Source organism: Mastigoproctus giganteus, chromosome 9 (genome assembly GCF_048544385.1).
Source record: "Mastigoproctus giganteus isolate SK-2022 chromosome 9, ASM4854438v1, whole genome shotgun sequence".
Classification (NCBI taxonomy): Eukaryota; Metazoa; Arthropoda; class Arachnida; order Uropygi; family Thelyphonidae; genus Mastigoproctus; species Mastigoproctus giganteus.
In genome coordinates, this window is record NC_143583.1 from 63,776,576 (window position 1) to 63,802,965 (window position 26,390).

Consider the following 26,390-nt stretch of genomic DNA (forward strand, 5'->3'; position numbering starts at 1 on the left):
AGGATTTATTTTCCTTCACCGAATACACTTTCTCAAATTTAGTCTCAAAAGAGATATGGACACCCAATCTTGGCAGGAATTTACCACATATAATGAAATACACATTAGAGCCGCTACAAAGGATATTGAACTTAGACACAATAAAAAATGGGACATTCTTACACATAAAACACATAAACCTTAAAAAACATCTACCGTTAACATCTCTTCACAATCTTTCACCTCCATCGAACTTGCAGGTCTTGAATATGGTTTCAATTTTGCCATCAAAGATAATAACTATCCTTCTAAAGATTGTATTATAGAACTTCAGACCAAATTAGAACATCACCCAGATAAATGGCGCATAATACACCAATCTAATTCCATTCTAAAATCAAAATTCCAATCGCAACCTAATATAAATAAACAACAATTAATGGACATAAAAAAGTTATAAAATAACCCAAACATTATCATACAAGAAGCAGATAAAGGAGACACTTTAGTTATCCTAAATAAAAGTACATATATCGAAAAAATGAACCAAATTCTTTCTGATTCAGATACATACAAACCAGATAACACATATGATATCACCAAACATAAAAATAGACTTGACATTATTTTAAGAAATCTAAGGACAAACAAAGAAATCAACCTACATACCTTACAACAAATCGGCATACAAAACAACATCCTTCCACATATGTTTGGAATTACCAAACTACATAAACCCAACCACCCACTAAGACCGATAATCTCATTTAATAAATCAGCTTTTGCCAACCTTTCTTCCTTTCTAGTTAAAATTATTTCCCCCCCCCCACGATTTTCTAAATTTAGAGTTAAAAATACCATCCAAGCATTCGAGAAAATAAATCCTATTATTATTTCCAACACAGATATTTTAGCATCCTTTAATGTAGCATCCTTTCATTATATACCAATGTACATCTACCAACCGCTTTACAGGCCCTATGCGAATTTCTAACCAATGATAACACCCTAATTAATCGCACCTCCCTTTCAATCAATAGTATACTAGAACTCATTTGGTTTACTCATGGTTTACTCATTTATTAAACAAATATTTGGTTTACTCATGGGACTGGGGATCTCAGCCCCTCTATCTGAAATATACTTAGCCTCCATAGAAAATAAAATCTTACAACCTTACCCTGCAGAATTAAAATTATACACATGTTATGCCGATGACATTCTTATAACTAGTAATAAAACTCTAATTGACAGCCTTCTTACTAAATTTAATTCTTTTCACGATAGATTAAAGTGTACCCTTGAATTAGAAGAAAACGGACAATTAAATTTTCTTAACTTAACTATATATAAATCCGATACTAATCTCAGAACTAAGATCTTCAGGAAAAATACCCACACTGAGAAATACTTACATTATGAATCATATCACCCCTTTAATACCAAAAAAGCAGTCTTATACAATCAAATATACAATGCCATCAAATATAGTTCCACGCAGAATGACCTATTTAATGAATTACAATATCTCACAGAAAAATTTACATCCAGGAAATACCCCTTACAGTTGATTCAAAAAACAATTTCTAATGTTCAAAATAATATCAATAAACCATCCAAATATAACATACACAACAACACACGCATAGTTCTTCTTTATCATAGTGACTTTGCTAGACAGGTCAGGTGAATTTTTAAAAATACTGATATTACACTCACATTTTCTACATACAATAAATTAGGATCCATGTTCAACTCTTATAAAGAAATCTACAAATGCCAAATATGAACAATATAGTATATTTAATAAAATTCCAACAAAAATGTAATGCATGTATATCGGAAGCACCACTTCAAAATACGGCTCTACAAAAACATCAAACACACGAGCATACTACCATTATAATAGTTTTAGAACCAGACAATCAAATACAGAACTCACGTTACACGTACAATCCCATAACCACATCCCTCTAGTAGATTCAGCAGTTCCCATTATTAAATTAAAATCCAGTTTCAGAATTTACCAGTATGAAGCCCTAATCATAGAATGGTTCTGACATCATTCTAAATTTAATGTATTAAACACACAACTATCATATAATCTCTCCCCGGCCTGGAATCTCACGCACCTGAGATTCCTGCATGCATCAAAGAGCACCACGGGAACTTAGAGTTCTTTATATTCATGTGCTCTCTCTCTCTTCTTCACTATTACCAACTGAAGACGTTAATACGAAAGCCAATCATTACGGCTATTGGTCTCTGTGATTATATTCTCAAGTTCCAATTTTTTCAATTTATTTCATGACAACCAAGGATGAAGACGTGCACTTCTATTTCCTTGAGCGCATTTTAATTCCGTTCAAAACAATTAAGCTCGCCCATATTAACCTCAATTTTAGCCAATTCCCCACTCCACTTATTCTAAATCCAACTGCAATTTATATTAAGGTGAGTACTAAAAATTAAACTATTGCTACCATTTATTAAGCAAAAGACTGGCGCCTCCGTAGCCAGGTGGGAAGGAGCAGCAGTGCGCAGCACACGCTTCTTGATTAGACCGGGGTTCGAGCCTGTCACCACCAAATACGGGGGATGCGGGAAGGTCAGGGAATGACCACCGCATATCCCGGAGCAATATGGCCTTAGTTGCTAATGCTCCTAAAATCCAAATAACATTATTAAGCAAAAAATTAATTTAACGAAAAAAAATGCAAAACTATTTTCCTTCTTGAAGCTGACAATGCTTTTTTACCATATGTCATGATCACAGGAATAAAAATTACCGAATAGGGGTGAGCATGGAACTTAAATAGGGATTATTTGTCTTCGTGCATGTGCGTAAAGGACCACGAGTCTAAGATTAGATATGGCTGGCGAACATTAACAGAATTATCATGTAATTTAATTTCAACAGTTTCTGCAATTAATAGTCTCGTATAATTACGTTGGACACTAAGTATTTTGGCCTCGTTACGGCATGAAAGGCTGATTCTGACGCTGCTGAACAAGAAGCGCGAACTGTGGCCGCGTGTTGATTAACACGAAAATTCAGAGGAAACCGCGTAGAACCCTGATAAGACGAGTCACAATCACCGCAAAAAATGTTGTATACTAGATCATTTATTTGTGCTGCGAATGAGGAGAGGACTGAGTGATTGTTAAGTATAATGTGTAATTTTCGTATTGGCCTAGCTACAATTTTAAATTCAGTATCTTTAAAGAATCTTTTAAGTTGTTTGTGCCACTGTTCAGCATATGGGACAGAAATAAAGTATTTTTTGATATTACTGTTGTTGATAGCCGAATTTTTTTTTTATTCTATCCTTAGCTTGTAGCCTAATTCTGTCTATTGCAGCAAGTGGTCAACCCCTGTTTAAGAATCTGCTGGTTAATATTTGTATTTCTCAGCCCAAAGCAGGTTCCATCGTTTAATATTTATAAGCATTGAGAAATTGATTAAAGATAATCGATCTTTTGTAGGTGAATGGGTGAGAGCTGTTAAAATGCAGAAGATACCGGTGTTTGTAGGTTTACGATAGATGTTAAATTGGATTTTATTCACGTCCCGAGAAAGCAGGAAATTTAGACAATTTAATGACTTAGTATCTGTATTCTCCCTCTCCAATGTAAATTGGAGTCTAGAATGAATATTATAAGTTAAATGAAAGTAAAATGTTTGGATAGTGCTACTATCAGTAATGACTAGAACATTGTCCAAATACCACTCATAGTATGTGATACGGGGTAGAAAAGGTGTCAAATGTATACGTTCAATCGTTGAGAAATAGATCTCCGATATTAGGCCGTTCAGGCTTAATCCCATTGGCAAACCAAAAATTTGTTTGTATACTTTGTCTCAAAAGGTGATATTAGCATTAGCATTAGCATTAGTAGAGGCATATGATTCAAGAAAGCAAGCTTATGCAGCATCATATAGTTGGCTTCAACTAAGAGCTTAATTATTACTAGGCTTTACATACCAACTAAGAAATATTGTTCAAGGTTTAGGCCTAAATGGGTGTCAGATGAACTAATGAGACATATGGCAGAGAAGAAAAATACATGGGATACCTATAAATTAACACGTGACACAGAAGCCTATGATAGATACAAGTTGATCTGTAACCAAGTTACAAAGGAAGTTAGGCAGGCGAAGGTAGATTACGAGAAATCTTTGGCAAGGGATGCAAAGAAAAACAGCAAAGCGTTCTTTACTTATGTAAACTCTAGAAGGAAGGGGATGAATCAGATTGGTCCACTTGATATCGATGGGTAAACTGTTGATGATCCTGCTCAGGTAGCTAACAAACTAAATGAATATTTTGCATCGACATTCACACATGAGGAGTTATTCAGCGAGGGGAATGCCAGAGGTGTATTCAACTCTGGCAGTAAGCTAGAGAATCTTGTAATAACTGAGAGTAAAGTGGAGGAGAAATTGTTGAAGATACACACAAGAAAGGCACCTGGGGTGGATGGGATCTATCCAGTTATATTAAAGGAAGCAGCAAAGGAAGTAAGCAAATCCTTAGCCATAATTATGAGAGCTTCCTTGGACTCAGGGGAGGTACCCATAGACTGGAGATGTGCAAATGTGACCCCAATTCACAAAGGCGGATCAAAGGCTGACACAAGTAATTATAGACTGCTGACGAGGCGACTAGAGACGGTCGTGTTCAAAGCCGCTAAGTGGATTTTTCTTATTTATTGATTTGAAATTATTGTTTTTTAAAACTTTTGATTTAAATTTAGTAGTATAACATTATTTTGTGATTTTCTGATTAATTTGGTGTATTTATTCTTTACTCGGCCTTGTAATTGCATAAAAGTATCGGTAAGGGTTTCCACGTGTTTCAACTCCGCTACCGTTCCTAATTTTCCCGCCTTTGTGATACGATAGTTATATACCGTACTAGATAGCGTTAGTTGAACTTCGTTAGCAGTTAAATTGTACGTTTAAATAAATACATATAACGACTTAGATTACAAACGTAATATAATTAATTATATTTAACATAATTAATAACATAACATAATTAATTATAATTAATTAATAAATTAATAGAATCATGACTCAGACCAGAGCAGCAAAGCAAAAGGCTCAAGCTAATGGAAGTGCTGTGGCTCAGAGCAGAACTGAGGGGGGCAGTTGTCCTCTGACTCACAGCCTTATAAAATGCACTGTTTGCTTGATGTTTGCAGAGCAATCGGGTACGGGACATGATACTGCCAAGGGGGATGTCTTTGTGTGTGCGCGATGCAAGGAGTGTATCGATATCAGGCAACAACTCGGCGTTCTTGTGGGCCTATATGAGAGCTTGAAGGACAGGGTGGATGCCCTCGAAGAAACTAAATTGAGGGGCCCATCAAGCTCTCAGCTGCCCACATCAACGCCAGAGCTTGCACTTGGGCATCGCGTGACACAGAGACAACCCCCAAGGCAGAATGCGCTGGTCCCGAAGGAACTAGTAGTTGTTGGTGACTCTATTGTCAGGGAAACGGGGAACATGCTTTGTAAAAAAGATAGGTGGAACAGGACCAGGGTATGTCTGCCAGGGGCAAAGGTTGATGACGTAGAGCGAATATCATCTTTTAAGGGCACAAAAGGTGATATAGTTGTACACGTTGGCACTAATATTTGAAATTATTGTTTTTCTAAAACTTTTGATTTAAATTTAGTAGTATAACATTATTTTGTGATTTTCTGATTAATTTGGTGTATTTATTCCGTGGCATTGTCTGCCGTGAAGGGAATTTGTCACTTACCAATGTACACCTATATTTTAAATTTGGTAGGACAAATAAAGATTTATTTAATAATATTAAGAGCAGGAGACCGGCAGAATTACTTAACAAGTACAGGTCACTGTTGAACAAAAGCCGAGAATTAGGGTTGAATTTGAAAGTGTCTGCAATTCTGCCCAGACACGATCATCATCATCATCATCAGCCATTTTCAATCCACTGCAGGATGAAGGCCTCTCCAGCAACTTTCCAGTTCCTTCTGTTTTGAGCACTGGCCATCCATTTACTACTCGAAAACTCATGAATTTCATCTATCCATCTCCGCCTTTGTCTTCCAGGTTTTCTTCTAGCTCCTCTTGGGTACCATTCTGTTATTTTCTTAGTCCATCTGTCATCATGTCTTCGAGCTATGTGTCCTGCCCAAGACCATTTTAGTTCTTTAGTTTTGATAAGAATGTCCTTTACTTGAGTTTGCTGCCTAATCCATGTGTTTCTCTTCTTATCTAAGAGTCTGATTCCCAATATGATTCGTTCCGTTCTTTTGGTGAGTGCCCAAGTTTCACTTCCATAAGTCATGGTGGGGAGTATACATTGATTCATTATTTTACGTTTCAGACAAACTGGGATATTGCTCTTCAGTATGTGACTATATTTCCTGAATGCTATCCATCCAAAATTTATTCTTCTCTTGATTTCCAGCCATTTATCATTATTACAGCTAATAACTTGTCCCAGATAAGTATATGACTCCACCTTTTCAATTACTACTCCTTCAATCATTATTTCCCTTTCCGTGGCATACTTGTTCATCATTACTTTTGTTTTAGACATATTCATCTTTAGTCCAAAATCCTTACTAACTGTGCATAACTGATTAAGATTTTCCTCTAATTCTTTGGGATCGTGGCTTATGACCACAATGTCATCTGCAAATCGTAAATGGTTTAGGTACTCTCCGTTCACATTGACTCCTTTCTGCGACCAGTCTAATCTTCTGAAAGCTTCCTCAAGGGCAGCAGTAAACAGCTTCGGAGATATTGTGTCTCCTTGTCGAACTCCTTTCTCGATTTTAAATTTGCTACTGTCTTTGTCTAGTCTAATAAAGGATGTAGCACTCTCATATATTTTCTTCAAAATCATAATATATGGAGTATCTATGCCTTGTCTTTCCAGTGCCCGAAACATTGCCTTATGCTGTATGGAGTCAAATGCCTTTTCATAATCCACAAATGCCAGGCATAATGGTGTTTTATATTCATTTGCTTTCTCCATTAGCTGTGATATTACGTGAAGGTGATCCATAGTTGAGAATCCTGTCCTAAAGCCAGCTTGCTCTTTCGGTTGATTCTCATCAAGTATTCTTTCTAATCTGTTAGTAATGACCCTTGTGAACAACTTGTAGATATGGGATAACAAGCTAATTGGTCTATAATTTCCAATTTCTGATTTATCTCCTTTCTTATGCAGCAAAACTATGATTGCATTATTCCACTGCTTAGGCTTCACCGCTTTTCTAATGGACTTTGTGAAGAGCCTTGCCAGTTTTTGTGTTATGTCTCTTCCTCCCAATTTTAACAACTCTACAGTAACTTCATCTTCCCCCGGGGCTTTCCGATTCTTCATTTTCTTCAATGCATGTTCTACCTCATCAGGAAGAATATCGGGTATGTCGTATGTGTTGCTACTTTGCAATCCATCTTCCCCACTGCTGGTATCATTCCCTCGCTCCTTGTATAATTCTCTATAGTAGTCTTCTGCTATTTGAATTATGCCTTCTCTGCTGTTTATAAGTACACCATCGCTATTCTTCAGTTTCAGTATCATTTGTCTTTCTGTATTACTGCTCATGGCTGCTGATTTAAATCCTTTGTTTTCCCTTAATGCTTGTTCTACTTTTCTTGTGTTAAATCTTCTTATGTCCTCTCTGAGTCTCTTTCTAATGGCTTTGCATAACTCAGTATACTCAATTTTCTCCCTGTCAGTGTTTTTCTTGCTCTTCATTTGTCGTCTTTGGTTCATCATGACAAGTGTTTCTTGACTAATTTTTTCTTCTTTGGATTTCTGTTTCCCTATAGGTTTCTTGGGCTTTATCACTTTCAGAAAGTTGTAATATTCCTCCTCGATATCTTGGTCCTGAGCAATCTGCAGAAGCTCAAACTTGTTCTTAAGTTCCAGTACATACTGCTTTTTCTCCTCCTCTGTTATTTCAAAGACCTTTGTATTATTTACTCGAGTCAGTTTTTTCCTTTCCTTTCCTACATCTATATCAAGTGTACATCTTACCATTCTGTGATCACTTCCAACATTTACCTTATTCAGGATGGCAACATCATTCACAATATATCTTCTGTTAGTGAGGATGAAGTCGATTTCATTAGTTGTTAATCCATTTGGACTCTTCCATGTCCACTTTCTGTTCACCCTTTTCTTGAAAAAAGTGTTCATTACTGACATTCCTTGAGATTCTGCAAATTCCACAAGTCTTTCACCTCTTTTATTTCTTTCACCAATTCCAAAATTTCCTATAGTTCCTCTTTCTGCACTGTTTTGCCTTTTTCCAACCTTAGCATTGAAGTCCCCCATGATAATAGTGTAGTGGGTTTTCTGCTCATCTACAAGACTCTCAATTTCAGTGTACATTTCTTCAACCTCTTCATCATCATGGCTCGATGTTGGTGCATAAATCATTATAATCTTTAGCTTGTACCTCTTAGAAATCTTGAGTATTAGTCTCGACACCCTTGGTGATGTACTCTTGAATTCCAAAATGTTGTTTTTAAAATCTTTATGGACCAGAAACCCAACTCCACCTTCACTCCTTTCACTGTTTCCATTGGTGTACAGCAGATTTCCACTTGATAAACTTATAAGTGATTCATTTCTTCTTCTTGTTTCAGCCAAACCGATGATATTCCAATTCACATTTTCTAATTCCTTTTCCAGTTCTAATATCCTGTCTTCACCGATGAGTGATCGTACGTTATAACAGGCCAAGTTCAATTTCCGTGCATGGCAGCCTGGTCGTACCCAGAGATTCTTAGCACCCTCTGCTTCCACTCTGATCCTCTCGCTGCCGTAAGAGGGAGAGTGAAAGCTGCTGGGGACTGAGGGCCATTTGTATTGTTGTGCTCTCATTGCTGGAGGGTTTGGTTTTTTCCTCTTCACGCTGACCAGGCGTCTTGAAGAGAACCACTCTACACGTTCGTTGCCACCTAAGTGACGTAACAGGGCTTACCATCGAGAAGGTGTGCATGAGTGGATTTTAGGGAAGCAGGCCAACCGGATATCGATGGGTAAACTGTTGATGATCCTGCTCAGGTAGCTAACAAACTAAATGAATATTTTGCATCGACATTCACACATGAGGAGTTATTCAGCGAGGGGAATGCCAGAGGTGTATTCAACTCTGGCAGTAAGCTAGAGAATCTTGTAATAACTGAGAGTAAAGTGGAGGAGAAATTGTTGAAGATACACACAAGAAAGGCACTTGGGGTGGATGGGATCTATCCAGTTATATTAAAGGAGGCAGCAAAGGAAGTAAGCAAATCCTTAGCCATAATTATGAGAGCTTCCTTGGACTCAGGGGAGGTACCCATAGACTGGAAATATGCAAATGTGACCCCAATTCACAAAGGAGGATCAAAGGCTGACACAAGTAATTATAGACCTGTGAGCTTAACTTCTGTTCCAGGAAAATTAATGGAGGCACTGGTTAAAGAAGCACTGCAGGATCATTTAGACAAGACTTCAGTTATAGCTCAGACACAGCATGGTTTTGTTAAGGGGAAGTCTTGCCTGACCAACTTGATTGGATACTATGATGCAGTCACAAAAGAACTGGATGCAGGGAATAACTTTGATATTATATACTTGGATCTTAGAAAGGCTTTTGATACTGTTGCACATGGAAGACTGCTACACAAATTGGAGCAGTGTGACATTGGAGGCAAATTGCTGCTATGGATAAAGGGGTGGTTGAGGGGGAGAAGACAGAGAGTGGTAATCAATGGACACTGCTCATCGTGGACTAATGTTATTAGTGGAGTCCCTCAGGGCTCAGTGTTGGTTCCATTATTGTTTTCTGTATTTATAAATGATATTGATGATGGTATATCAAGCTTAATGTCCACGTTTGCAGATGATACAAAGGTTGGCAGGGTTGTCAAGGACACTACTGACATTATGCTGCTGCAACAGGATCTGGAAAGGTTGAGCAGATGGGCTGAGAGGTGGCAAATGAAGTTTAACATTGACAAATGTAAAGTACTACACATGGGAAACAGCAACCCCAGAGCAACGTATCAACTCTGTGGTACTACACTGACAGTGGTAGAGAATGAAAGGGACTTGGGGGTGGTTGTGCAGGCAGATATGAAGTTCTCTGAGCAGTGCAGATGGGCTGCAAGAGTAGCTCATGGAGTATTGTCAATGATATACAGGAATTTTTCCAGCAGGGATAAGGAGGTGATTATTCCATTGTATAAGGCAATGGTCAGGCCACACCTAGAGTACTGTATACAGGTCTAGAGGCCTCATTTCAAGAAGGATGTAGAGCGGCTGGAACGAGTACAGAGAAGGGCAACAAGATTAGTGAATGGAACAAAGGGGTGCTCTTACGAAGAAAGGCTTAATTTTTGCAAATTACAGTGTCTGGAGACTAGGCACCAGCGAGGTGATCTGATAGAGGTGTATAAAGCCTTGAATGGTTTAAGCATGCTCAATGCTGATGGGATTCTTCCTCTAGCTCAGAAAAATCACCTGAGAGGGCATAAATTAAAATTGAGGAAAGACAGATGTAGGATAGACGTGCGGAAATTTGCCTTTAGCCTGCGGGTGGTTGGTTGGTGGAACAGACTTCCATCCCTTGTGGTGGAGGTTGATAGCCTAAATAAGTTTAAGGCTCAGCTGGACAGGTATTTTGAAACAGAGGGGTGAAGTGGAAGTGGGTTTTTTTTTTTTTTTGGCTGATGCTGCATAAGCTTGCTTTCTTGCATCAAATGCCTCTACTAATGCTAATGCTAATAGACTTGTGAGTTTAACTTCTGTTCCTGGAAAATTAATGGAGGCCCTGGTTAAAGAAGCATTGCAGGATCATCTAGACAAGACTTTAGTTATAGCTCGAACACAGCATGGTTTTGTTAAGGGAAAGTCTTGCCTGACCAATTTGATTGGATACTATGATGCAGTTACAAAATAACTGGATGCAGGGAATAACTTTGATATTATATACTTGGATCTTAGAAAGGCTTTTGATACTGTTGCACATGGAAGACTGCTGCACAAATTGGAGCAGTGTGGCATTGGAGGCAAATTGCTGCTATGGATAAAAGGGTGGTTGAGGGGGAGAAGACAGAGAGTGGTAATCAATGGGCACTGCTCATCGTGGACTAATGTTATTAGTGGAGTTCCTCAGGGTTCAGTATTGGGTCCATTATTGTTTTCTGTATTTATAAATGATACTGATGATGGTATATCAAGCTTAATGTCCAAGTTTGCAGACGATACAAAGGTTGGCAGGGTTGTTAAGGACACTACTGATGCTATGCTGCTGCAACAGGATCCGGAAAGGTTGAGCAGATGGGCTGAGAGGTGGCAAATGAAGTTTAACATTGACAAATGTAAAGTACTACATATGGGTAACAGTAACCCCAGATCAACGTATGAACTCTATGGTACTACGCTGACAGTGGTAGAGAATGAAAAGGACCTTGGTAATTGTGCAGGCAGATATGAAGTTCTCTGAGCAGTGCAGACGAGCTGCAAGAGTAGCTCATGGTGTCTTGTCAATGATATACAGGAATTTTTCTAGCAGGGACAGGGATGTGATCATTCCCTTGTATAAAGCATTGGTCAGGCCACACCTTGAGTACTGTATACAGGTTTGGAGGCCTCATTTCAAGAAGGATGTAGAGCTGCTGGAACGAGTACAGAGAGGGGCAACAAAAAATTAGTGAAAGGAACAAAGGGTTGCTCTTACGAAGAAAGGCTTAAGTTTTGCAAATTACAGAGCCTGGAGACTAGGCATCGGCGAGGTGATCTGATAGAGGTGTATAAGGCTTTGAATGGCTTGAGCATGCTCAATGCCGATGGGATTCTTCCTCTTGCTCAGAATAATCACCTGAGAGGGCATAAATTCAAATTGAGGAAGGACGGATGTCGGATAGATGTGCGGAAATTTGCCTTTAGCCAGCGGGCAGTTAGTTTGTGGAATAGGCTTCCATCGCTTGTTGTTGAAGTTGATAGCCTAAACAAATTTAAGGCTCAGCTGGACAGGTATTTCGAATGAACGGAGGGGTGAAATGGGAGTAGTGGTTTTTTTTTTTTTTTGGCTGATGCTGAATAAGCTTGCTTTCTTGCATCATATGCCTCTACTAATGCTAATGCTAATGCTAATGCTAAATGTGATGAGCTTGAAGTGCTAGTCAAGACATCAAAGGAAGATATTGTTGGGATATCAAAGACATGGCATTACACAAACATAAGCAGTGGAGAACTGGAATTTGGGGAGTACAATGTGTACAGAAGGGATAGACAGGACAGGAAGGGAGGAGGGGTTATGCTGTTAGTTAAGAAACACATAAAATCTAAGAAAGTGCATCCAGTTGATGTTGGTGGACAATGCAATGTTGAGTCTGTTTGGTGTGACATAAGCACTGGGAAAGGAAAAATGAGAGTATGTGTGTTATAGGCCAAATGAATCTGATGAGGACAATGAGCAATTGTGCAGAGAAATAGAGTGGGCCAGTAAATCAGAGTGTCTTATAATGGGGGATTTTAATTTCCCAGAGATTGACTAGAATTTGTGGGTTGGTCACTCACAACAGCCAGGCTTTTGCGGAAATTTGCCTTTAGCCAGCGGGCAGTTGGTTTGTGGAATAGGCTTCCATCGCTTGTTGTTTGAGTTGATAGCCTAAACAAATTTAAATTGTTTAGGCTATCAACAAACAACTAGAAAACAATCATACTTATTGTATGATTGTTTTCTACAGCAGCATGTTCAGGAGTCAACTAGAGGGAGTAATACTCTTGATCTGATTATCAGTAATGATTCTTCATGCATCAAGAATCTGCAGATAAAGGAACCACTAAGTGGCAGTGATCACAGTGTGCTGAAGTGGGATTTACTCAAAGAGGTAAACTACCATCAAGGGTAAAGGGAACGGTATTTGCTTTCGTAAAGGTGAATACGGTGGTCTGAGACAGTATTTAAATTCTATACAGTGAAACCAACTGATGATGTTATCAACAGCAAATTCAAAATGGGAAGCATTCAAAGAATTAATCTTGGAAGCTACTAGACTTGCTTTTCATACCAACAAAGAAATATTGTTCAAAATTTAGGCCTAAATGGATGTCAGATGAACTAATTAGACATGTGACAGAGAAGAAAAATGCATGGGATACATATAAATTAATATGTGACACAGAAGCCTGTGACAGATATAAGCTGGTCTGTAACCAAGTTACAAAGGAGGTTAGGCAGGCAAAGGCAGATTATGAGAAATCTTTGGCAAAGGATGCAAAGAAAAACAGTAAACAGTTCTTTTCTTATGTAAACTGTAGAAGGAAGGGGATGAATCAGATTGGTCCACTTGATATCGATGGTTCAACTGTTGATGCTCCTGCTCAGGTTGCTAACAAACTAAATGAATATTTTGCATCGACATTCACCCGTGAGGAGTTATTCAGAGAGGGGAATGCCAGAGGTCTATTCACCTCTGGCAGTAAGCTTGATAATATTGTAATAACTGAGTAAATTGGAGGAGAAATTGTTAATTTCTCCTGGGGTGGATGGAATCTATCCAGTTATATTAAAGGAGGCGGCAAAGGAGGCGGCTTTATACACCTCTGATAGAGGTGTATAAAGCCTTGAATGGTTTGAGCATGCTCAATGCTGATGGGATTCTTCCTCTTGCTCAGAATAATCGCCTGAGAGGGCATAAATTCAAATTGAGGAAATATGGTTGTAGGATAGATGTGCGGAAGTTTGCCTTTAGCCAGCGGGTGGTTGATTGCCGGAACAAACTTCCATCTGTTGTTGTAGAAGTTGATAGCTTAAATAGATTCAAGGCAGAACTTGACAAACATTTGAAGCGAGTGGATGGGTGAAATAGGGGGTGGTTTTTTTGGCTGATGTTTTATAAGCTTGCTTTCTTGCATCATGTGCCTTTGCTAATGCTAAAATTACGTTAATTCCTGTCACAATAAATGTATTACATTTGTGTGATTACTTCAACAATGTGACTCTGTAATAAACTACATGAAGGTAGTTTTTTGTAAAGGAATTATCAATAAAGTAAATTTGTGTATTCTGTGTTTTCCTCCTTTTAATTATTATGGAAATTACAAAAATTAACTACTAATGTTGAGAAAAAAACTAGCAAAGAAAAGGACTGAGCTTTCAACTTTATGAGAATAAAAATTATATATAGTATAATTTTATTATATATAGAATAAAAAAATAATAGCATGTTGCAAAAAATTGCAAATTATTTATAGAAAAATAAGATTGGATTACCAAAATTGATGAAATGGCATCGTTTATATTTCCTTTATAATTAGGTAATCCAATTAAATGGAAAAGTACTTTAAATATTTCATTATAAGAAATCATTTACAAACATGTTACATGTTTATAAGGGAATTCATATTGCCTCCATGCAATAAGAATCAAATTATTGCCTCTCCATGATGTCATCATGAGTTACTTGTTAGGCTTTATTATTCAGAGGGCAGTGCCTGATGGGTTCATCGTAGTGGCTACAGAACAGCTATCCTAAATGTCCCATCAGCTCCTTTAACTTTAAAACACAGCATCTAAAAAGACAATTAACTAGCTACCTTTATCTTTTGTAATTGGCTTTGACTCTATTCCCAATTTTGTCATCAAGCTTGCTATCCCATTGCCTCTATTTCCAGTAGGTGCTTGAAAAAGAGCAGTTACTTCCTCAGTCCTGACTACAATACAAGGTTCCCAAAACTAAAAATTCTTTTGCTCTTAAAGACTTCCATCTCATCTCTATCTCCTCTTCTCTTTTAAAGCTTATACAAAGAAGCAATGCTTCCTATCCTCACCCAACAAATCTACAAACATGTTACATGTTTATAGATCTGTTGGGTGAATGCTCAGCAGATCTTTCCAGATCTGTTGAGCTTCCAAATATACACTATGGAAAGAAGGAATCTCCACAAACAGCAAATCAACCACAGAACACACACAATTTAGAGACATAACATGTATGGTGCATTATAGCCTAAGTTGCTGATGTGCCTAAAACCCAACAACAACAACATTATTTATCTTGACATTATCTGTCTGGACATCTATCTGCTGTCTTTGATTCAGTTACTGTTCCCAGAATTTTTTCCCTTCTTAACAAGTTCTGTGTGATTTCAGGTGATCTCCTCCACTTTATTAGAGTCTCATTCACTGACAGGTCACTGTTCCTTCTGTTGGGCTAGACATGCATAATGAAAGTATTTCAACCAGTATTCCACAGGAAGGAACCCTTTCGGCCATATATTGTAATATATTTATGTATAAATTTAGTGCAATGCATTAGTTCTGTACATAGTAAATCACAAAATTGATGAAATGGCATCGTTTTCACTACATCTCATATTCCGAATATCTTCTCTTCACAACAAGTTGCCCATCATTGTACTTCTTCAAATAAATAACCCTTTCCCATTAGAGAAGACAAATCCTTACTTATTCTCGGTGGACAGCACCACCCAGATGGCGGTTTGGGGCTATTAGGCCCTTCATCAGTGGGTGTTTAGGTACCCAGTGGTATAACAACTCAATTATATTTATATCTTAAAATCAATAAATATTAATATTCCATCCTTTGATTACAAAACAAATTTATGTTGGTTTTTTTTTTTTTTTTTTTTTTGAAACTTTGTAAGACTGTAATTTCTGTGAAAAGTGATAAGGTCATTTATTTTTCAAACAGATACAGAATTTCAGTTTTTCTGATAGCAAATGGCAGAAATAGACATTTCATAAATCAAATAAGCTGTTTAATGTCTGACCATACACTGATAAATTTTCTTTTCCTTTTAGATTTGCCTTGTGGAGAACATAGTTTTAAGTGCCATGCTACTGGTAAATGTGTTTCAGCATCTTGGCAGTGTGACGGCGATAATGACTGTCCTGATGGTTCAGATGAGAATGCCACTGATTGTCGTTAGTAAAATAATTTGTTCTATTTTTTTCAAAGAAAATATGTCTACTTGATTACATTTTTGTTTTGTTTGTTTTTATTTGCTTATCCTTCAAAATATATAAGACTATATCTGTTTATGCTGATAGAATATGAAAATTTACTTTTGCATAATATAATTCCTAAAACAATGTCTTATGTAATGCTAATAGTTATTTAAATCTCAAACTTCATCAGTCTACCTGCCACCCAGTCATCCTTGTACCATTCCTAAACTTGAAGATCTTATTTTACAGTTGTCAACCCCTTTATGTTCGCTGGGTAACTTCAGTGGACACCATCTATTGTGGGGTTGTCCCAGTGCAGACAAGGCCAACTCATTGAAATGCTCATTGACATACAAAATCTAACCATAATACTAAATACTTGATAACTTACATATATCTTTCTACAGGAACAACTTTTGCATATGATCTCTTTATCTTCTCTCCAACCCTCTTTCCTAAGGTCAACTAGAAAGCTCTTGACGATCCATTTATTAGTGATCACTATTCATTAATATGTAGAATTAAAATATGCACCCCATAGCCTCAGAAATCTACATAAAATGGAAATTTTCCAAAGCAGATTGGTCAAAGTAAACATGCCATGTATCTTTTGATGATTAGATCATCAAATCTTGTCTAATTGACACACAGTCACTGATCATATTATAAATCAAATAACAGCAGCTGTGTCTACTGTCATTAGCATTAGCATTAGCATTAGTAGAGGCATTTGATGCAAGAAAGCAAGCTTATGCAGCATCAGCCAAAAAAATTAAAGTAAAATAAATAAATAAAAAATAACCACTTCACTTCACCCCTCTGTTCGTTCGAAATACCTGTCCAGCCGAGCCTTAAACTTATTTAGGCTATCAACTTCCACGACAAGGGATGGAAGTCTGTTCCACCTACCAACCACCCGCTGGCTAAAGGCAAATTTCTGCACATATATCCTACATCTGTCTTTCCTCAATTTGAATTTATGCCCTCTCAGGTGATTATTCTGAGCAAGAGGAAGAATCCCATCAGCACTGAGCATGCTCAAACTATTCAAGGCTTTGTACACCTCTATTAGATCACCTCGCTGCTGCCTAGTCTCCAGACACTGTAATTCGCAAAACTTAAGCCTTTCTTCGTAAGAGCACCCCTTTGTTCCATTCACTAATCTTGTTGCCCTTCTCTGTACTCGTTCCAGCAGCTCTACATCCTTCTTGAAATGAGGTCTCCAGGCCTGTATACAGTACTCTAGGTGTGGCCTGACCATTGCCTTATACAAGGGAATAATCACCTCCTTATCCCTGCTAGAAAAATTCCTATATATCATTGACAATACACCATGAGCTACTCTTGCAGCCCGTCTGCACTGCTCAGAGAACTTCATATCTGCCTGCACAACCACCCCCAGGTCCCTTTCATTCTCTACCACTGTCAGTGTAGTACCACAGAGTTGATACGTTGCTCTGGGGTTGCTGTTTCCCATATGTAGTACTTTACATTTGTGAATGTTAAACTTCATTTGCCACCTCTCAGCCCATCTGCTCAACCTTTCCAGATCCTGTTGCAGCAGCATAGTGTCAGTAGTGTCCTTGACAACCCTGCCAACCTTCGTATCGTCTGCAAACTTGGACATTAAGCTTGATATACCATCATCAATATCATTTATAAATACAGAAAACAATAAAGGACCCAATACTGAACCCTGAGGGACTCCACTAATAACATTAGTCCACGATGAGCAGTGTCCATTGATTACCACTCTCTGTCTTCTCCCCCTCAACCACCCCTTTATCCATAGCAGCAATTTGCCTCCAATGCCACACTGCTCCAATTTGTGCAGCAGTCTTCCATGTGCAACAGTATCAAAAGCCTTTCTAAGATCCAAGTATATAATATCAAAGTTATTCCCTGCATCCAGTTCTTTTGTGACTGCATCATAGTATCCAATCAAATTGGTCAGGCAAGACTTTCCCTTAACAAAACCATGCTGTGTCTGAGCTATAACTGAAGTCTTGTCTAGATGATCCTGCAGTGCTTCTTTAACCAGTGCCTCCATTAATTTTCCTGGAACAGAAGTTAAACTCACTGGTCTATAATTACTTGTGTCAGCCTTTGATCCTCCTTTGTGAATTGGGGTCACATTTGCACATCTCCAGTCCATGGGTACCTCCCCTGAGTCCAAGGAAGCTCTCATAATTATGGCTAAGGGTTTGCTTACTTCCATTGCTGCCTCCTTTAATATAACTGGATAGATCCCATCCACCCCAGGTGCCTTTCTTGTGTTTATCTTCAACAATTTCCCCTCCACTTTACTCTCAGTTATTACAAGATTCTCTAGCTTACTGCCAGAGTTGAATACACCTCTGGCATTCCCCTCGCTGAATAACTCCTCATGTGTGAATGTAGATGCAAAATATTGATTTAGTTTGTTAGCTACCTGAGCAGGATCATCAACACTTGACCCATCAATATCAAGTGGACCAATCTGATTCATCCCCTTCCTTCTAGAGTTTACATAAGTAAAGAACTCTTTGCTGTTTTTCTTCGCATCCTTTGCCAAGGATTTCTCGTAATCTGCCTTCGACTGCCTAACCTCCTTTGTAACTTGGTTACAGATCAACTTGTATCTATCATTGGCTTCTGTGTCACGTGTTAATTTGTATGTATCCCATGCATTTTTCTTCTCTGCCATATGCCTCATTAGTTCATCTGACATCCATTTAGGCCTAAACCTTGAACAATATTTCTTAGTTGGTTTGTAAAGCCTAGTAGCTTCCAAGATGAGTTCTTTGAATGCTTCCCATTTTGAATTTGCTGTTGGTAACATCATCAGTTGGTCCCAGAATTTAAATACTGTCTCAGTCCACCGTAGTCGCCTTTACGAAAGCAATACCCCTTCCCTTTACCCCTAATGGTAGTTACCTCTTTGAGTAAATCCCACTTCAGAACACTGTGATCACTGCCACCTAGTGGTTCATTTATCTGCAGATTCTTAATGCATGAAGAATCACTACTGATAATCAAATCAGGAGTATTAGTCCCTCTAGTTGCCTCCCGAACATGCTGATGTAGAAAACAATCATCCAATAAATCCACAAAAGCCTTGCTAGTGTGTGAGTGACCAGCCCCCAAATTCCAGTCAATATCTGGGAAATTAAAATCCCCCATAATAAGACTCTCTGATTTACTGGCCCACTCTATTTCTCTGTACAGTTTCTTATTATACTCATCAGAGTCATTAGGCCTCTAGCACACTCCTACTCTCAATTTTGATCTCCCAATGCTTATGTCACACCAAACTGACTCGACAGTGCACTGTCCAGCGATGTCGACTGGCTTCACTTCCTTGGATTTTATGTGTTTCTTAACTAATAGCATAACCCCTCCCCCCTTCCTATCCTGTCTATCCTTTCTGTAGGCATTGTATTCCCCAAATTCCAGTTCTGCATTCCTTATATCTGTGTGACACCACGTCTCTGAAATCCCAACAATATCTGCCTTTGATGTTTTGAGCAATACCTCAAATTCATCAAATTTATTTACTAGACTCCTAGCATTGGTGTACACGCAAGTATACATGCACCTGCTCTTCCTCTTAGCCACCCTAACACAACCCATGTGTTTACTTGTACCCCAATGATTCCCAGCAGTCTCTGAAATATCCTGCATCTTATTTTCCAGGCTGCTGCTCATTCCAATAGAAGCAGTGCAAGTCATCCTGCAATCACATTCAAGCAACCATGGAACTATAAATTAATGGTGGAACAAAGTCTGTAAGAGTGCAAAAAGTAAAAAATAAAAAACCTAGCATGAGATCTATTCTGCAAACCACCAATCTTATAAATTATGAGACTTAGGACCAAGGCCTGATGCATCAGGAAGAAAGCTTAAAGAGTCTAATGGATTTGATTTGCTAACTCGATTAATAAAAACACTGATGTAAAAATAAAGCAACTAAATGGCAAATTTCCTGCATTATCCTTTCCACTTTTCAACTGGAATGGGCAGAAGCTTTCTGCTCCTGCAGAGATTGCAAATGCCCTAGTTTTTCACAGTTATCTGATCTGCCTTGACTGTATATGATCCATAATTTCAGAAGATTAAAAAAAAATTATACACCATCGACTGACTTCTCACCTTCAGTCCCAAAATGTAATTTCTGATAATCAATTTGATTTAAGGAAAAATTCAACATCCCCAGATCTCATGGTCAAAGCTGAATCCAACACCCAGAATAAGCTTATCCAAAATGAGAATCTCATCATGGTATACTTTAATATAGAATAAGCCTTTGAATGGGTATCTTGAGAGATTTCCATTCCCTTGACCCAAGAGGCCCTTATCATTCTTCATACAAAACTTCCTTCAGCATAAATCCTTTCAAGTTCACTTTTCGCAAGTCCTCTCACAAATCTATACACTACAGGAAGGAGTCGCACAAGGCCCTTTCTAAGTGCCACCTTATTTGCAATAAGAATAAATCATATAACCAAAAACATTCCAAACACAATAAACTCATATATCTATGTTGATGATCTGACTGTTTCTTGCAGTTCTCAGAATATGAGCTTCATTGGAAGCAACTCAATGAAGCTCACCTGGACTGTAGAATAATTTTCAAGGAGGCCAACAGCAGTCTAGAGATGTGAAAATAAATTTCCAATAAAACTTATTAAGCTGAGACTAGATCAAATGCATTGCAGATGTCTAAGAAAACTCTATGCAATTGACAACCAGATTGCTAAGAATAATAAATTCTGTTCAGAAACTCACTACAGACAAGTTACTGCTATGGATAAAGGGATGGTTAAATGGGAGACAGAGAGTGGTTATCAATGGACACTGCTCTTTGTGGACTAATGTTATTAGTGGAGTTCCCCAGGGTTCAGTGCTGGATCCATTGTTGCTTTCAATATTTATCAGTGATATTGATGAAGGTATATCAGGCTTAATGTCTAAATTTGCAGATGATACAAAGGTTGGCAGAGTGGTTAATGACAGTCATCAGGTTGAGCTACTGCAAAAAAATCTAGGAAAATTGGGTCGATGGGCTGAGAAATGGCAGTTGAAAAATCATTGACAAATGCAAGTTACTGCACATGCATAGCAGAAACTTATCAACCCTGTTCTATTAACTGAGGGCAATTGCACAGTTTGACATGAAATTCACTGAGCAGTGCAGACATACTTCCAGGACAGCTTATGGGGTTTTGTCAATGATATACAGAAACTTTGCTAGCAGGGATAAGGAGGTGATTATCTCTTTGTATAAGGCCATGATTAGGCTGCATCTTGAATAATGTATAACTGCTGTAACAGGTGAAGAGAAGGATAACCAGTTGTTGTTGTTTTTGGTTTTTAGCAGCATTAGCAACCAAGGCCATATTGCTCCGAGGATATGCGGTGATCATTCCTTGACCTTTCTGCATCCTCCGTATTTGGTAGTCACGGGGGCTCAAACCCTGGTCTAATCAAGAAGCGTGTGCTACGCACTGCTGCTCCTGCCCACCTGGCTACGGAGGCGCAAGGTAACCAGACTGGTGAAGGAACAAAAGGATGCTCTTATCTAGAAAGGATTGAGTTCTGCAAATTACAGCATCTTGAGACCAGGCACCTGCAGTAAGATCTGATTGAGGTGTTTAAAGCCTTGAATAGATTGAGTAAGCTGAATGTTAATGGTATTCTTCCACTTGCTGAGACTACACACACGAGGGAGCATAAATTCAAGTTGAGAAAGGATGGTTGCTTATAGATGTGCAGAAGTTTGCCTTCAGCCAGCGAGTGGTTCATTGTTGGAACGAGCTTCCATCTGTTGTTGTGAAAGTGGATGTTTTTAATAAATTCAAGGGAGAACAAGACAAATTCTTAGAGGGTATGGATGGGTGAATGGTGTTTTTTTTTTTTGGCTGATGCTATATAAGCTTGCTCTTATGCATCATTTGCCATTACTACTATTCAGACAAGTTATTGTAGATCTTTTTATTTTTGCATAGTGGAGATTTAGAATTATCCTGATTTTAATGGTATTCTTCCACTTCATTTGTGGAATTAGAAAATAAAGCATGTTTTTTTTTTGTTTTTTTTCAATCGTTAGAAAAAATGAGGCATTTGAGATAGGTCCTTTAATTAAATTTTATCTGTTTTTTTTTTTATTATTTTAATAAAATTTAGTTATACGGTTGGTGTGTTGCATTTCAATTATTATGAGTCATAGGTCTTAAGTGAGAAACTAAAGTGACAGTTTTGCATTTGGGAATGGAAAGCACTCTATATTTGCACAAATAATCTGGAAGAAAAGGTGAAGAAAGGCGCCTATTTAGAATTCTAAGAAAAGTATCTACCAAGTAGAAGCTAGCAGTTTCAAAGGCAAACTGTGGGATACCATCCACACCTGTTATCGCTTTAAAAGAAAGGGAATTAATTACCTCAATAAAATTTTATTAAACAAAGGCTTAATAAAGACTTTTTTTTTTTTTGGCTGAACTTATTAGCAAGAACCGAATCCTTTCATGGAGAAAAGGCAGGCGTTTCTGTAATCAGAATTTTTGACTTTTAGATGTTTCAATCAAGTTTGAGGCTCAATAGGAAAATATCAATGGTTCAACTGTTGATGATCCTGCTCAGGTAACTAACAAACTAAATGAGTTTTTTGTATCTACATTTACGCATGAGAAGTTATTCAGGAGGAGAATACCAGAGGTGTACTGTAGTTTTTAGTGTTTTGCACCAACCTTGCGTAGAAATAAAAATAAAAACACCAAGGAAACTGAACTTTTGATAACTGTGTTTATAATAAATTACAATAACCTGTATTTACAATAAATTTAACTTTACAATAAACTATACATATGGATTATTAAAATCTGCTACATTACAATCAATAAAATGCATTAAAATATACTAGATTAAAAGCGATAAAAATCGTAGCTTTCAAAGGCTCCAGCCTTCTTCTTCAGCGGTGTTTTCTTGTTCTGCAGTACATCTTTAAATATCAGTAGGTTAATGGTACTCCTCACGTGTTTTCATTCACACGTGTTCCGTTCTCTTGCGTTGTGGAACCGGAAGTGGCTCGAGCGGAAGTCATACGGAACCGTTCATCCCTTCTGAGGATAGTGGTCTCAAAGATGGGATGAATCCGCGTACCTCTATCTCTATTAATGTTAATTGTAGAACAAATCCGCAAACTCTCGAGCCACTTACGGTCCCAGAACTTATGCGCCCGATCGGTGATGATAGCATCGTCCGGGGAGATCTGGTGTTGCTTCTCCCAAAAATGCTCGGCCACGGCGGACTTGCCATATTCCGCATTTCTTATTGCCTTAGTGTGTTCCCCCAGACGATCTTTAAGACGGCGTTTTGTTTCCCCTACATAACATTCCCCACAATCCGGGCATCTAATGCTATATACGACCCCACTTGTGTTCTCTTTTTGAATGGGGTCTTTAACCTGAGACACGATTGTGTGCAGCCTCCGCCCTGGAAGCTGCACACAACGTGTCTGGTACTTTCTTAGTATTCTAGCTATATGATCAGTCAAACCCGGATAGTAGGGAATGTATGCAGTGGCTATTGGTGTAAAAGGCTCGCCTCTCCTCTGATTTCCTTTAACATATTTCTCTATAATCCTCTGGGGGTAACCACATTTTGCAAGATCCGTCGTGACCCGTTCATACTCTAACTTTCTATCATCGGAGGTACTGCAATGTGATTTTGCTCTATCAACTAAAGTTCTTATCACACTGTTCCTATGATGGTTGGTCTGAGCTGAGCTGTAATGCGAATACTGCCCTTTACACATGGACTTCCTATATACCCTAGTCTTTAGCTGTCGATCTTCCCTACAGACCAACACATCTAAGAACGGCAAAACCCCTCCTTCTTCCACCTCCGATGTAAATTGTATGAATGGGGAGAAGTCATTTAAGATGTTCAACACCTGATCTTCACTCTGATCTTCAGAATACAGTATTAAAGATAGTAAAGAATTTGTGCAGTTTATTAGAAGCCAACCCATAGAAGAGAATGAAATCATGATCTCTTTCGACGTGAAATCGCTATTTACATGTATTCCGATTGAGCATGGGGTGTGGTGTGCACACATGACGTTACAGAGGGACACCACCCTAAATACTAGAACGCAGCTAAAGCTGGAGGATATTGAGAAAGGAATAGAGTTATGCCTCTCAAGCACCACTATGGTGTTTGACAATACTATGTATAAGCAGGTTAATGGTACAGCCATGGGCTCCCCCATTAGCGCAATTATAGCTAATTTAGCTATGGAGGAGCTCGAGGCCAGAATATTTAATGCTAGTATTCTCCCTATGCGCCCCTGGAAAAGGTATGTGGATGATACGTTTTCAATTATTCGGAAGGGGAGTGAAGATCAGGTGTTGAACATCTTAAATGACTTCTCCCCATTCATACAATTTACATCGGAGGTGGAAGAAGGAGGGGTTTTGCCGTTCCTAGATGTGTTGGTCTGTAGGGAAGATCGACAGCTAAAGACTAGGGTATATAGGAAGTCCATGTGTAAAGGGCAGTATTCGCATTACAGCTCAGCTCAGACCAACCATCGTAGGAACAGTGTGATAAGAACTTTAGTTGATAGAGCAAAATCACATTGCAGTACCTCCGATGATAGAAAGTTAGAGTATGAACGGGTCACGACGGATCTTGCAAAATGTGGTTACCCCCAGAGGATTATAGAGAAATATGTTAAAGGAAATCAGAGGAGAGGCGAGCCTTTTACACCAATAGCCACTGCATACATTCCCTACTATCCGGGTTTGACTGATCATATAGCTAGAATACTAAGAAAGTACCAGACACGTTGTGTGCAGCTTCCAGGGCGGAGGCTGCACACAATCGTGTCTCAGGTTAAAGACCCCATTCAAAAAGAGAACACAAGTGGGGTCGTATATAGCATTAGATGCCCGGATTGTGGGGAATGTTATGTAGGGGAAACAAAACGGCGTCTTAAAGATCGTCTGGGGGAACACACTAAGGCAATAAGAAATGCGGAATATGGCAAGTCCGCCGTGGCCGAGCATTTTTGGGAGAAGCAACACCAGATCTCCCTGGACGATGCTATCATCACCGATCGGGCGCATAAGTTCTGGGACCGTAAGTGGCTCGAGAGTTTGCGGATTTGTTCTACAATTAACATTAATAGAGATAGAGGTACGCGGATTCATCCCATCTTTGAGACCACTATCCTCAGAAGGGATGAACGGTTCCGTATGACTTCCGCTCGAGCTACTTCCGGTTCCACAACGCAAGAGAACGGAACACGTGTGAATGAAAACACGTGAGGAGTACCATTAACCTACTGATATTTAAAGATGTACTGCAGAACAAGAAAACACCGCTGAAGAAGAAGGCTGGAGCCTTTGAAAGCTACGATTTTTATCGCTTTTAATCTAGTATATTTTAATGCATTTTATTGATTGTAATGTAGCAGATTTTAATAATCCATATGTATAGTTTATTGTAAAGTTAAATTTATTGTAAATACAGGTTATTGTAATTTATTATAAACACAGTTATCAAAAGTTCAGTTTCCTTGGTGTTTTATTTTTATTTCTACGCAAGGTTGGTGCAAAACACTAAAAACTACAGTATGAATATACCCAACCTCAGAGGCCTGTTTGAAGGACCAGAGGTGTATTAAACTATGGTAGCAAGTTAAATGATTTTTTAATAACTGAGAGCAAAGTGGAGGAGAAATTGTTGAAGATAAACATAAAGGTAGCAAAGGAAGTAAGAAAACCCTTAGCCATACTTATAAGAGCTTCCTTTGACTCAGAGGAGGTACCCATGGACTGAAGATGTAAAAATGTGACCCCAATTCACAAAGGAGGATCAAAGGGCGACACAAGAAATTACAGACCTGTTAGTTTAACTTCTGTTCCAGGGAAATTAATGGAGGCACTGGTGGTGCAGCATAAGCCTCAGGCTTCCTTGCACCATATGGCTAATAATAATAATAAAAGAAAAGCACTGCAGGATCATCTAGACAACACTTCAGTTATAGTTCGGACACAGCATGGGTTTGTTAAGAGGAATTCTTGTCTGACCGATTTGATTGGATACTCTGATGTAGTCACAAAGGAACTGGATGCAAAAAATAATTTTGATATCATATACTGAGAGGTGGCAACTGAAGTTTAACCTTGACAAATGTAAGGTACTGCATATGGGTTTGTTTGTTTGGTTTGAATTTTATTGGCGCATTAGCATCTAAGGCTATAATGCGCCCATATGGGTAACAGTAACCTCAGAGTAACATATCAACTGTGTGGTACTATACTAAAGGTGGTAGAGCATGAAAAGGACCTGTGGGTAATTGTGCAGTCAGATATGAAGTCAGATCTCAGCAGTGCAGACAGTCTGCAAGAGTAGCTCATGGCGTCTTGTCAATAATATACTTGAATTTTTCTAGCAGGGA

At 38.5% G+C, this 26,390-nt stretch overlaps 1 protein-coding gene across 1 annotated transcript in view; it reads left to right on the top strand.

The window, feature by feature from the left end:
- Positions 1-26,390, top strand: part of mgl (low-density lipoprotein receptor-related protein megalin) — a 1,043,262-nt gene that overhangs the window by 802,581 nt on the left and 214,291 nt on the right. The window contains exon 61 of the mRNA XM_090381453.1: positions 15,800-15,922. Within this exon, the coding sequence (XP_090237579.1) occupies positions 15,800-15,922 (123 nt within the window). The remainder of the gene's footprint in view (positions 1-15,799; positions 15,923-26,390) is intronic.